The following is a 14905-nucleotide window of genomic DNA, read 5'->3' as shown; positions in this document are numbered from 1 at the left end:
CAGTAAAGAAAAGGACTTCTTTAAAAGTGGCATTGAGGCCCTTTAACTTTGCCTGACAGATTGTATAGATACTGAAGGGGACTTCATTGAAAAATAATGCAATATGTCTGCCAAAAGGCAAACCTTAAAATATGAGACTCCCAACTTATCAATCAGCCCTTGTAGCTCTCAAATATTTTGTTACAAAAACTAAGATTTCTTGGAAAGAATAATAAGCAATATAAAAATTCAAATACAATCAGTTCTGTAACATATGCTGTATATATTATTCATCCAATGTGTTAATATGTTGAAAACATCATTTGCAATTTCCCTACTGACAGGTGAGTTTGAGAAGTCTATGTTTTAGTAGTTAAATGTATATTATGAATTGATTGCTTCATATAACCGTTTGTAATTTCTTCTTTGTTTCTTGAATGATGTAAGATTTTATAAGTGATAGTAAATGTAAAAGTGGTGCCGATATATTACAACTTTATCGTTACTGCCATTTTACATACTTTCCATTCTCTCTGTTCCATGCAGACAGACGATAATTCTTTACACTAATTTGCTTCACCTATGCCGAAATGCTGCACCCAACACAGAAATTTATTTACATTATTCATGGCATAATTTGTGAGTGGCAAAAGAAACGTCACAAAATATGCATTTGGAATTACATTTTATCCTTTTGGATTCCCTTGATCTGTTGAAAATACAATGTATGTTCATGTTGCAGATGTGTTGGCATGAACTCTTCTGACGTTAGACCAAGACGCAGTCACATACAGCGTCTGACTTCTATCGCTAGATACAAGCTCTACGCCATTAAAACAACTCCTCTGACTGCCACAAAATTTTCTACAGGAAATGTTTAAGGACAGAGACAATAGAACAACCGACAAAACATGATCAAAACATTCAGACCCCCCCCCAAGTCAGATGACCTAAAAATTAAATTAGTGCATTTAATATTTCTCTCACTCTGGTTGTAACAGATTACATTTTTTACTTCACCTGAATACAATAAGCAAGTGATCTGTTTAGAATTTATTTCAATGTCAGATTAACATGTATTTATAACAAAATAAATTCAGAACTAAACGGTTAGTTCTCCACTGGATACATCAGTGTCAATTCCATATTATAAAGTATTACACTAATGTCTGAAATGCTTTAGATGGCCCCAACAACCATTTATAAACCACAAGTCTAAAATTCTGAACCTCCTTTCATCCTTATTCATACATTCCAGTAAGTCATTAGCAAATCATTCGGTTCCAATCACCAGCCTTTTGTGTTTAGATCATTTGAGATTCAAGGTAGTCCCACTCAGTCATGTGATCATCGGTTTAGGGTGCGTAGATAGGCCTGGTATCCGGCTTGTTTATACTGCCTGGTTGCCTCTGCAGGATTTGATGCTGCTGTTATACCCCGTCCAACGATGATCACATCAGCTCCCCTCTCTATGACAGCCATCTCTGGGGTCACATATTGTTGTCCCAGGGAGTCCCCTCCCATCTGAATCTTGACCCCTGTGTCAATTAAAACAAATATAAATTAAAGGTAAAACTATAAATTTTCTTCCATTGGCTACTGAGAAGAAGTTGTTTGAATGGAAAAATAAGGATGAAACATGATGACTCTTTGGATCAGATGAAATATTGTGAGGAGTACCTGGCGTCATGTGGATGAGATCGATGTCAGCTGACAGCCGAGACTGACATATATAACCAATCACGAAGTCCTTATTGGCCTCTGCCATCTTTACAACATCTATAAAAGAAAACAAAACCATCATAAATCAATGATTTGATGATATCTAGATTTTATGACCGGTGTTAACTTAAAAATGAGGACAGCAAAATCAAATGGTGGCTGCAATTCTTCTGACCAAATTTTGGGGAAACCCAATTTTTCTTACATAAGATTTTAAAGAATTTACTCTATTTCCCTATACTAGGCACCGCCCTTTCCCCCAATGGGCTGATACCTAACCTTTATACAAGATTTATTCCCTTTCACACAAAATTGCTTCACACCAACTTTGGGCAATATCCATTCACTCTTACAAGAGGAACAGGATTTAAAATAGTTTACTCTATTTCCCCTTATGTGCACAGCCCCTCAGCCCAAAAGTGTCGTGATCTAACATACCCCATGATCTAACATACCCCGGTATATTCAAGATCGATTTCCATTCACCCACAAATACTGCTGATTAAATTTGGGAAATATCCATTCATTCCCACAAGAGGAGTAGGATTTGCAAACTTGAAAAATTTTCCATTTTGGGCCCCATCTCTCAGGCCTCTGGGGGCCAAAATCCCAAATTTCTAAAAAATTCCTTTCCCCAAGGATGCTTCAGACCAAATTTGGTAAAAATCTGTTCAGTTGTTCATAACAAGTAACAAGTTTTATTAAACACCAGAAGAATGTTGGATGCTTTCAGACCAGGCAAGATATAGACTGTAGAACTGAAGCCTTTCCAATAACTTTATAATACCTTTGGTATACTCCCTTGTTGCGAGGTTTCCTGCGGAGCTCATTTCTGCTACCATCAAACATCCTCGTCCCAATGGCTTACCCACCTGTATTGAACATGCCATATTATTACCTCATTTTAGTCTCTTTTCAATGTCTATCCAAATTCTTTTTGCCTAATTGCAATTAAAGGTCATCAGCAACGAAAAAATAATCATCATTTTACCAAAATCTTCATCTTTGATTAACAATATATATAAAAAAAATGTGAACATCTTGGGATCTATTGAAATGGTTAACATATATATCATAATTGGATTCAACATTTCAATTCCAACTTATTGTTTTTTTTATTTCCTGGTATCCTTCTTAATGGTAACATATCTATGTACATCCAAGTACTATGTGACAAAATGGATGAAAGATGATAACTCACATCTGCTAGAGCACTGACAATTCCTGGTCCTGGTATTGGATGAGCGTTCGTGATATGTGCCCAGCTGGCAATTTTGTACATGCCACCCTGATACTGAGTGCCCACAGTCTTTCCAATGTCAGCAAACTTCCTGAAGGAAAATTATAACGCATTTTGATGGCATAGTACTATATCTATGTTACCTTATAAAGGATCATTACATCTACTCCAAACACAAGGCAATATGAACAAAGGGCGATAACTCTGTCAAGTCAGCTGAATGACATGATTTCTGCTAGTTCTCATAGAAGCTATACCTACCTTTCATCTTTCTATAATTTATTTTAGATATTTGAAAAATAATGATCTATATCCCAAACAAAAAACCGCATGTCTTAAGAAAGAAAATATTCAACTTAAGTATTTCAATAGTTACAAACATTGGTCCTAACACTTATTTTCACAAGCAACAACAGACGAAGCACAGTGACTAATTCCCACCTTAGGCTTAACAGTCATCTTAATTCTTATTGGTGCCTTTATTGTCCATGTGAGATACCAAATTCTTTGATTAACAAAAGATCTGTACTATTAGTTTACTGCAAGGATCTTACTACCAACAGATGTAACAAACTTCATTAAAATAGCTCTAAATCACCTCTACAGCCACCTTGGGATATCCATCTTCCAAGTATATTAAAATCATTTTGTTATTTCTAATATAAATAATTCTTTAAAAAGTAACTTGATAATATTGAAACGAAGAAAACATGGCATGATACAAATACTATACCCTTCATTAGTTGTAATTTTACAATAATTCTATTTATGATCATTTACATTCAAATCTATTATCCCTAGCAAAAAAAAAAGTTGACAGGCCAATTATGGACGACGGATCGACGCTGGATGCTGGATGCCAAGCCATGACATACACTCACCGGTCCTTCAGACCAGGAAAGCTAACAATTACCTATCTTCAAATATCAGAAAGTTGTGTTTGTCTGCCAGCCTCTGAAGTTGATCTGTGACTTCAGTTGAAAAGTCCTCCAACATATCTATGTGTGTCTTAACAAGGCATACATGTGGTCCCACCTTCTCCACCATCTGTTAACAATACAAATTAACCATATTCAAACTATATGTACATAATAATGATAGTATGTGTAATGGTATCAGTGGGAGATCCGTAAACTCTGTGACCATTTCAAAATGGCAATAAAAGTTTTAAACAATTCAACAATTTTAAAGAAATATATTTTAAAACTATTGAAAAGTAGAATTTTATAAAATGTGCTCCATTTCCCCTATTGAGCCCAACCACTCCCATCCCCAAGGGCAGAGGCTGGTAAGAGTGTTATTTGCCAATGTTTAGAAATATTTCCCAAAAAGTTTTAGTAAAACAAGTTTTATAAAGTAGAGATCCTATATTTTTAGAAAATATCATCATCAAATGAACAAGGTTTGATGATCTATCGTTGATAAAATGCCGTTTTTAGAAAATTTTCATCAGAATATGGTCTCAAATCGCTGCTTTTACAATGGCCACATGTTTCAAACAACTCGCTGCTTTATTGAAAACATTGAATTATTAAGAGATGTGCCAAACATGTTGTCTTGTTCCCAGCCAACGTGAAAAGGAAGAAAATATCAAATAATTTCCTTGTCATCAATAACTGGTGGCAGTCAAGTTTCTTGAAAACATAAAATACCTAGCTGGTGGCCCTGTAAATGTTATGTAATCTCTGGGAATTTGTTGTAAACACTCCTAATATTCCTGGAACACATGCTGAAGCAAGCAGTAAGTTAAAATCAATACTCTCATGAACTTAAAATCAGGATTCTTCAAAAATTAATCTTTTTTTGAGAGAGAAGAGAGACGTGGGCAAATTTTCATCTTTAGTTTAAATTTGTCTTGACATCAAAAAAGTGTAATTTCTGACGAACTACAAAAATTTATGTGGCCTCAATTGCCTTTCCTGAAAAGTTTGTGATCACTATTAGTTACTGACCAGTAGAAGTTTTTGACCACTATTAGTTACTGACCAATAGAAGTTTTTGACCACTATTAGTTACTGACCAGTAGAAGTTTCTGACCACTATTAGTTACTGACCAGTAGAAGTTTCTGACCACTATTAGCTACTTACCAGTAGAAGTTTTTGACCACTATTAGTTACTGACCAATAGAAGTTTTTGACCACTATTAGGTACTGTCCAGTAGAAGTTTTTGACCATTAATAGTTACTGACCAGTAGAAGTTTTTGACCACTATTAGTTACTGACCAGTAGAAGTTTCTGACCACTATCAGTTACTGACCAGTAGAAGTTTGTGACCACTAATAGTTACTGACCAGTAGAAGTTTTTGACCACTATTAGTTTCTGACCAGTAGAAGTTTCTGACCACTGGTCCCTTACCTGTAGAAGTTTCTGACCACTATTAGTTACTGACCAGTTGAAGTTTTTGACCACTATTAGTTTCTGACCAGTAGAAGTTTCTGACCACTGGTCCCTTACCTGTAGAAGTTTCTGACCACTATTAGTTACTGACCTGTAGAGGTTTTTGACCACTAATGGTTACTGACCAGTAGAAGTTTCTGACCACTATTAGTTACTGACCAGTAGAAGTTTTTGACCACTAATAGTCACTGACCAGTAGAAGTTTCTGACCACTATTAGTTACTGACCAGTAGAAGTTTCTGATCACTATTAGTTACTGACCAGTAAAAGTTTCTGACCACTATTAGTTACTGACCAGTAGAAGTTTTTGACCACTAATAATTACTGACCAGAAGAAGTTTCTGACCACTATTAGTTACTGACCAGTTGAAGTTTTTGACCACTATTAGTTTCTGACCAGTAGAAGTTTCTGACCACTGGTCCCTTACCTGTAGAAGTTTCTGACCACTATTAGTTACTGACCTGTAGAGGTTTTTGACCACTAATGGTTACTGACCAGTAGAAGTTTCTGACCACTATTAGTTACTGACCAGTAGAAGTTTTTGACCACTAATAGTCACTGACCAGTAGAAGTTTCTGACCACTATTAGTTACTGACCAGTAGAAGTTTCTGACCACTATTAGTTACTGACCAGTAAAAGTTTCTGACCACTATTAGTTACTGACCAGTAGAAGTTTTTGACCACTAATAGTTACTGACCAGTAGAAGTTTTTCACCACTATTAGTTACTGACCAGTAGAAGTTTTTCACCACTATTAGTTTCTGACCAGTAGAGGTTTCTGACCACTATTAGGTACTGACCAGTAGAAGTTTCTAACCACTGGTCCCTTACCTGTAGAAGTTCCTGGCTACAAGTACAATCTATAGACACACACAGATTAGTTTCTTTGTCAGCCATGATAGTGTAGAGAGATCGAACCAATGGATGGCAGCATTTGACTGATCGCTCCTTATGACTCATCACCTGTAACACAAAGGTACAATCTGTTATCTATACCCTTCAATAAAACACTCACACACCAGTAAACTTTCACATTTAAAATATATGTCATTTCAATATAAATATAAGTTTTATTTATCTTATAAATATTGCAAAACAAGTTATTTCAACTTATACTAATCACTCTTGTTGGCCGGATGGAAGCGCAGGGGTCTTTAAGTGTACCCTGAGTGTAATTTTATATTTAGATATAATGCCGTAAAAATAATAATACCGAAAACCCCGTCAAAATCCGTCGCCCCAGTGTCAAGTTAATAAGCTCAGAGTTGTTGATTTTCACCTGTCCGCTCAGACCTAATCAACGTAATCGTCATTTTTGCAGAATCAAGGCGCTTCTACTTGTGACATCATAAATTCAACAGAAATGGTAGCAAACATGACTGATAGTGACAACGACACTGCAGCTGATAGCGAGGAAACCAGAAAACCCAGGGAAAACTCATGTGGTCGGGCAGGTGACCCTTTACCTTTTCACGTCCTTTCCAGGAATCAAACCCCGGACGACTAAGTGAAAAGTTGAGTGCCTTACCACTGCGCCAACTGACCACCCAATTTAATGTATCATCTATATACCACTAACAGGTGTCTCTTATACAGAAGGCCTTAATGATCACTTGAGTTCTATCAAAACTCTGACTTTTTTGTTGAGACATAAAATCAATCTTGTTAGTAAAGTAAAATCACTTGAACAACATTACACATGTAATGCAAACGATATAATCTGAACTATTTCATGTAAACTTCACAAACAAGTGGTCTAAAGGGCCTGTACCTGTTCTGTAGCATACACTAAGACAACTGAAAATAAGTTAAGTTTTGTTAACTTTAATGTTCATCATACCCTTCTTTATCATACAAAAGCATGCTGCATGTGACAAAAATAACTTGGTACCCTTTACCTCAGTATGCAACTAACATAATATCATGGACCGAGGCCTTTTGGTAATTGTGAAGAAGTTGTTTGAAAATTCCAATGCATTTGAACATATTACATTTTTAGTGGGTTAAGATCATTCATTAGAACAAACTTTGTGGCCCTTCAGCCCAGAATTCTACAGGCCTAATAATTAGCAGTAACCTGCGTCTATTGTTACTGAGAAAAAATTGTTATATTTCAAGACTGTTGACCATTGCAACCTTAAAAGTGGGTCAAGGTGATTCATTTGAACATTTTTGATAGCCATTCATCCCAGCGTGCTATTGACCCAATATCAATACCCTTTTGGTTATGAAGAAGAAGTTGTTAAAAGTGGAAAGTTGATACCAGAAGATATGCCACGGCATATATGCATATTAGTCCTGCTCATGGTGAGTTAACTAAGACGGTCAAGTGATGACGAAACAACTTTAAGCTTTACCTGTTCAGCTGATGACATGCTGTTTGCTTTCTTGATGACTGCAGGCCCATCAAACCGGTTGTCCTGTATAAATTGGGTGGTCTTGTCAACTATACTACTGTCCAGTCTATTTAATCGATGAAGAGTGGACAATACTTGGGACAAGGTAATAACACTGAAAAAAAGCATTCAAAACATAATTTAAACATCACCTTCTTATTAACATTTTTATGAAAACTACCTGTCTCCAAAGTTGGTACAGAATACCTACAAGTTAAATTAAAGGCTCACTTTAAGTCAATTTACAACAAACTCTCTAAATGATCTCACTAACTATAGAATCAATAAGCTATAAGCCTGTTTTCCAATCCTAAATGTATTATATGTGTGTGTTAAATTGTTGATTATTGCAAACAAAAACACTGATAACAGTAAACCCAGTTTCAATATATGTATACCATCAAAACTGTCATCTCATACTGATAATTCTCAACAAGTTGTCTCCGCTAGTAAATAAATGTTATGCTGGAAAATGCTATTTTTCTATAAAAATTAGAGCAAATTTCACCGCCTCCCCAGGGAGAAATGAGACCCTTGGGTCAGGAAATTCTTAATTTTGGGAAAGTAGCTTAAGACCCTTCCAATCACAAAGAGTACTTGATTCTGTCATATCTGGGTGTTGAAAAGAAGATTTTTGAAATATGAGTCAAACAGACATTTTCTGGCCCCACCCATCCTGGGGATCAGTCAGGATCAATATGTGCATACCATCAAGTCCTCACCTAATCTAAAATGCCATCAAAGTTTGAAATATTTCCAATGGAAATCAAACAAGATATGCTCAAAAATATGTTCCTTCCTGTATAAACTATTGTAAACTTTACCCCTGCCCCATGGGGAAATGTGAGACCCTGCCGCCATGAAATTCACAATTCTTGTTTAGCATCAAGAGGATTTGATCCTACTATTTATGGGTGTGGAGATAAAGATTTTTTACCACCTTTGACCCCACCCCTCAGCCCCTGGATGTAAGGGGCCTTATAGTTCACTTTTTAGGTTCATCTTAGACCAGGGAAGGCTTCTGCAAAATTTCACTGCAATCGGTTAAGGAGTTTTTGAAAAGAAGTAAAAAATGTTTAAAAGTTTACCAATGCAGGACAAAAGACAATCGCAAAAGGTCATCTTGAAATTTGACGCAGGTGACCTAAAAATACACTTGTAGAGAGATGTTAATTTTTAGAAAAGGGAACCTTACATCAATGGTCCAAAATTACATCGTTTTTAATTTATAATATACTTGCCTCTCTTTAAAGGCCAACCGTTCATCAGCTGTCTACTAATAATCACATACTGATCTTGATTTTACCTGTATAATTTAATTCCCGCCCTCTCCAGGGCCACCTTCCCTCCTTGTTCTCTATCTAACAGTACGATGGCATCTGTTACCTTGATCTTTTCTTTTTGCAGCGACTGAAAATAAATTTCGCAAGCATAAGAGAACAAGCAATGAAAGTATTGTGAGGCAAAACAGATACTCCTGTCCCGTGCCAAAGTCATATCCAGAAGTTAATGCAACAAAGGGAACCATGTGTTACAGTGTCAGGACAGAAAACAGTGCTATATGTTCTAATGTTGAATTAAAGCATACATAATTTTAAAGAGATGAGCTAAACCTGAAAGAAATTTTCGGACAATTAAAATGCTGAAAAGGACACTTCCTTTAAAACGGGGGAGGGACTATATGGACAAGATTAGAAGAAACCTTAATGATCATCGGAGTATACTGTTAATCAACTTATATTTGCTGTGACTGATTTTCATGTATTTCGCAGGTGATTAAAATTTGCGGAAATTAACTGTAGCTAAATGGTTTCCATCCCAGGTCCAGTAAGCCTTTCACATATAAACATAGATTTATGTTTATACTTGACCGATGAATGACTGTCGTATAATACATCTCGTGAAATAGAAATAACTTCATATGTGAAAGATAATTTACATATTTTAAAATAAAGCGAGAAGCAAACAAATATTTTAAAAGTCAATCATGAAGGTACATGCATAATCAGGCCTTAGAATAGACAAGTATGGCATTTTTTCTTGTTCTGTGTAAAATTTTCTGAAATTTTTCAAAACGGTCTGTACAAAAGTCATATATAAATCACACCTCAACATTGTTCTAATACCTATAACATATTGCTATAGTCATCATATTTTCTATGGAAAAAACAGTAAATTCAAGACTGCATCACTTCACTAACAGGCTGCCTCTGTATGTAGTTCCTGAATAATATATAATAGGTACAATTTCATATTTCACAGGGCCTGGTTTTATATATTACATGTAGGTAATGTATGTACTTCAGCTGTCTCACGAACAGAGCTACCACTAGTGACCACATCTTCTACAACAAGGCACACATCCCCATCGTCAAAACGACCCTCAATCATACGCCGCGTTCCATAGTCTTTGGCTTCTTTACGTCGAATCAACATTGGGTAGTTGTTTTGAACACAAATGCACTATAAAGATATAAAGTAATTATGATTATGTTTATCATTTACATATGAAATGCATCAAACAACAAAACAAACTTCTTAAGTTTTGATTCCATGTCATAATCTTCTGTTGTCACTTAGTGGAGTGTAATAAGAAAGACAATATTCGGTTAAATTTTAAAAACAAACTTTTCTATCTAACAGTTAGAATCCAACCTGGGAAAGATTCTGGGCCCGTATTCATGAAACCGTTGTCATGCTCAAGCATGAATTTTGTGCTCAAGCCTTATGTCTTGTTTAAGTAATAGATTAATAAATAAGACTGATTTTGCTGAAGTTTCATAAAAAATTTTGAAAGGACTTCAAGCCAGAGCTATATTCAAAGTTTAAATTTAACATTTGTATTATTTTATATTATTTAGGTTAATTATAAAAAGGTTTGCTTGAGCACAAAATCTATGCTTGAGAATGAGAACGGGTTCATGAATACGGGCCCAGGTTTGATCTGTATCAACTAAATAACATATCCAACCTACTTACTGTAGCTATTGGCAAAGCAGTATAAGGTACTCCACATATTGATTTGAACTGGCATCCACTTCTTTTTATGGCTTCCCACATCAGTTCAGCGACTTGTTTCTGCAACAGCAGGTAATTGACATTGCAACCAAAAGATAATGTTTCCTTACTGCAATTCAAGCATTCCATCACCTGTCGGACTTTATATCAACCTGACCATTTTAATTCATGCTGATAATGAAACTTGTTCACATTTCAGGTAAATTGGGCCTAAAAAACCTGATGAATAAAAGCCTAGAAAAGCTTTGTCGAGAATTTGTCAAAACATGATCGCCTGAAAGCAAAATAGGATTGGCAGGTTCATAAATTTTCATTTCATTAACAAACAACATAGGTCCATGTTATAATAAATATATAAAAGCAACCAATTCATACAACCCTCTATCCCTCCTCCTTCAATCCTGATCAATTGTATTGTTGCTGTTAATAAACCATACTCATAGGTTTGAAGTTTTAATTTAAATACTCAGTGACAACACTTACTGGAGGTTGGAGGAACATTGGGATGCTTGAACACTGTTTGTGTGTTTTAACACCCTTAAAACATGTCTACATGTAATTTCACTGAACTTTGAAAGAGATGATTTAGTTGATACTCCTGAAAACTGAATTTTGAAAATATCTGCATATATCAATGTTTGATATTTTTCAATAAATAGTAAAGGTTGTCATGATCTGAGGTATTTTTATGTAATTGACCTTCTTATAAAGTTTAATCAGATGTACATGATGATGATGATGATGATGATGATGATGATGATGATTATTATGATGATGATGATGATAATTGTAAGATGATACTGATTGGCAATGGTGATAATCGATGATTGCAATGCATAATGATGACATAATCATTATTGTGTTTTGATGATGATGATGATGATGATGATGATAAGTCATATGTGTGAGTGTTGGTATGTGCGTCTTGTCTTGTTAATTTTATTATTTGTATTATGTAAAATTTGGAAAATTTAAAAAAAAAAAATGATCTTAAGCTGGGACATTTAATACAGAAGGACAAACAACTAGGCCAAGTGGTGACTTCTCTAGCATTAACCACTTCTCTGTATCTATTCCTCTGCCTGTGCATCATGGACTAAGCAGGCCTGTGAGACGTAAACCTCATTTTTGTAACTAAAGTAACATTGGCAAATAAAATTAACGTATCACAAAAACTACACGTGTCAATCTCCATATTTCGGGAAATATAGAGTGGCAGTTTAGTCGTAAATCGCTTAAACATGCATTTTGTTTCACAAATACCAAATGTTGATAAAAAAAATATTCGTCACAATAAATTCTAAAATTATTAAACTTTCTAATTCGAGATTAGTAGTGTATTTTTTTTAGGAAAACGGTCTTTAAAACCAGCAACGCAAGACATCTTGAATTTCTTCGCTATATCTTTACAAAGAGATAAAGGCAGTTTATTATCCCTCTGTATTACACGCCCATCTTAACCGTAAAGGATTAGTGTCCCACGTGTTGACATGCTGGAAGTAAATCACGTGGCCCATTACACATATATATTTACCATGACATCTGGGAATGAGACAATCACGCGCAGGTCAAAATAAACTGGAGACTCTATACCAGATTTGAGCAGAAAAGTTCCAAACTTTATAGCTTCAATTTCAAACAATTTCACTATAAAGTTGTCTAGATTATTTTCTTTACCCGCCATTTTTAATCCCAGAGGTGTTCCGAATATCTTGTGGCTATTTATGGAAAATTACTTTCGTTTTGATATGGTGATGGTGAATTTGTGTAACCGGCCCGGGCAGGAAACCTGGATCGAGAACAAAAATCTAACAAATCTCAAATTTTCTACATACATCTATCTTATTTTTTTTTAAATCTCACATTTTGAATGATTTTATTTAGTTCTATAGATTTCCTTACATCGGCGATTTGTTTTTCATTAGATAAAACGTACGCCACACTCAATCGTTAAATTTTCCGATTTGTTTTGCATATTACAGATTGCTAATTTACGGTTTGATTTCATATGTTTTGAAAATCCTGATATCCTATGATTTACTATACCTAACTTTTATTTAGAATGATTTGATTGAATTAAATGTCACCACGTGACATTATATAACTTAGATATTTCACCGAAATTGGAGAAAAAATCCCTTCGGGCTTTGCCCTTGGAAAAATACCCTCTTCAGACAGACAATTCTGGTGTATCCATTCATAGAAGTGCATAATTGTACAATGTATACTTTGTATATGATCTATAGCATGTTTATTTCGCAATAGTTTTTTCGACCATCACTTTTAATTATAAATACGTTTTTTAACGTTGGTATTGGATACAATGTATTTCATTTTCCATAATAAATAATAAAAAAAAAATGATATTGTATTTTTTCCTCAAGAATTTCCCTCTTTTTCCGTGAAAGAAATTTTATATATTGGATTAAGTGGCTCACTGAATTTATTTAATATTTTAAAAAAAGAGAGCAAAATGCTATTTCACCTCTCTCGAGTAGTTTACATAAATTTATGGACAAGCTGACGACATAGTTGTGACTTTTTAAGAAAATATAACTTTTTTACAATATGCACTACATATTTCCCTGATAAAAGTTTTATGAAAAACCATAATCACTAGAGCTGTTATGTTCCATTGCCATCCAATAAACTCAATATTTGTCATATTTTCACTCTCCTCTCAAGCTCCATGCACAGCAAGGATTTTGGCTTAAAGTGCCTGAAAATCTTGTGGGAATTTTAGTTTAAACTTTAATTTATTTTAAACTGTATAACATTTCAGCAATACAAACAGTATACATAAGGATTCGAAAACAAGTACAAAGTACTTATATTAATCCGTCTCCTGAATTTACGAAGCATCGATCGGACGGCACTGACTAATATTATACATTATATATTGAGCATATTGGTACATAATTAGGGAAATGAAGATATTTGGGAAGAAAGGGGGGAGGGGGGTGCAAAGGAGTTGACAGAAAAGTTGAAGGAGTTAAAGAATGAAGCAATGCAAATATGCTGCATTATGGAGGGGAACCGAGCTGAAATCAAACTTAAATTTGGACGCACATGGTTGACCGTACATGTCAAGTAAGTCTATAATACATCAGTGGTAAGTAAACACAATTTTACAAAAACGACCCGTGAGTAATTGGAGAATCAGTACTGTACCACAGTCTACTGTAATCTCACATATTACAAATATCATTACACAGAACTATGACAATATGCATATAAAATTTTACATACGTAATCTACATTTAAATGCCATGCCGAACAAGTGCACTGGCAGTTAGGTATTACTATGTGCGTACTTATAGACATTTGATAAAACTCAAGATGAGAACTTAAAACCGTTTCGACTGGTAGATAAAAAATTGGACACAGTCAAAAATATTTTCGTTATATCTAACTGGCATAACGGGATTTCCATACAGGAGGAGATTCGTGTCGTACTCCGGAGGAAGGTTTCTGAAGCATTGATCTCTTAATAGTTGATATTTTGGACAGAAGAGGAGGAAATGCTCGGTTGTTTCGGCAGATAGATTACAAGTACACATGGGACTATCAATTAAGTTACGTATATATAAATGGCTGTGCAGAGAGCTGCAGTTCATCCTTAATCGCGCGTGGTGGATTTGGGCGAATCTACTTCTGCAGTAGTAATAATAAGGTGGAACAGGATGACTACCAGCGTTTAAGAACTTTTTGAGGTTAGTAAGAGAAGGGTTTGGCTTTATATCATCGGGAAGTGCATTCCACAGGTCAATAGAGGAGGGGAAGAAAGAATCTTTGTAAAGCTTTGTTCTACAGTTTATTTGACAGAAGTTGTTTGCGTTTCTAGTATTGTGAGAGTGGAGATCAGAATGACGAGCAGGAAGTGTGTTGGTGAGATAGGAGGGGGACTGACCATGGACAATCTTATGAAATTGTACGATCTTGTGATTACTTCTTCGAACTGAAAGAGGGTCCCAGCCAGATTCTTGGTAAATTCGGTCGTGACTGGTTACCTTAGTAGCACCAGTTACAATTCTAGCCGCTTCAAGCTGTATATTTTCTAATAACTGACTTTTTGCAATCGTTAAATTGTCCCATATTACATCACCATACTCTAAGGTCGAAGGAAAGTAAAATACATTTTTTGTAGAG

At 35.1% G+C, this 14905-nt stretch overlaps 1 protein-coding gene across 1 annotated transcript; it reads right to left on the bottom strand.

Moving 5' to 3' along the window:
• Positions 1-1047: 1047 nt before the first annotated feature.
• Positions 1048-12440, bottom strand: LOC132559359 (uridine 5'-monophosphate synthase-like). The gene is made up of 11 exons (XM_060223969.1): positions 12291-12440; positions 10718-10816; positions 10040-10201; positions 9045-9148; positions 7700-7853; positions 6174-6305; positions 3855-3988; positions 2903-3032; positions 2489-2573; positions 1660-1758; positions 1048-1517 (listed from the first exon to the last, which is right to left on the bottom strand). Exons 1-11 carry the CDS (start codon positions 12438-12440, stop codon positions 1327-1329), a joined length of 1440 nt encoding a protein of 479 aa, XP_060079952.1. The 3' UTR covers positions 1048-1326.
• Between the last annotated feature and the right edge of the window lie 2465 nt (positions 12441-14905).

The sequence above is a fragment of the Ylistrum balloti genome, unplaced genomic scaffold (assembly GCF_031769215.1).
Source record: "Ylistrum balloti isolate Yb309-2 unplaced genomic scaffold, AGI_CSIRO_Ybal_v1 Utg370894, whole genome shotgun sequence".
Lineage (NCBI taxonomy): Eukaryota > Metazoa > Mollusca > Bivalvia > Pectinida > Pectinidae > Ylistrum > Ylistrum balloti.
The sequence above is the reverse complement of the archived record's forward strand: the minus strand, read 5'-3'. Positions and strand labels throughout refer to the sequence as shown.

What these genes read in the sequence shown, in the direction of transcription:
- LOC132559359 (XM_060223969.1), bottom strand. Translation starts at nt 12,440, where the DNA reads ATGGCGGGTAAAGAAAATAATCTAGACAACTTTATAGTGAAATTGTTT. An exon ending in GCGGGAATTAAATTATACAG is followed by an intron (nt 7,854 to 9,044) that starts GTAAAATCAAGA and finishes GCTTTTTTTCAG; the next exon opens with TGTTATTACCTTGTCCCAAG. An exon ending in AACAAGGGAGTATACCAAAG is followed by an intron (nt 1,759 to 2,488) that starts GTATTATAAAGT and finishes TTTCTTTTATAG; the next exon opens with ATGTTGTAAAGATGGCAGAG.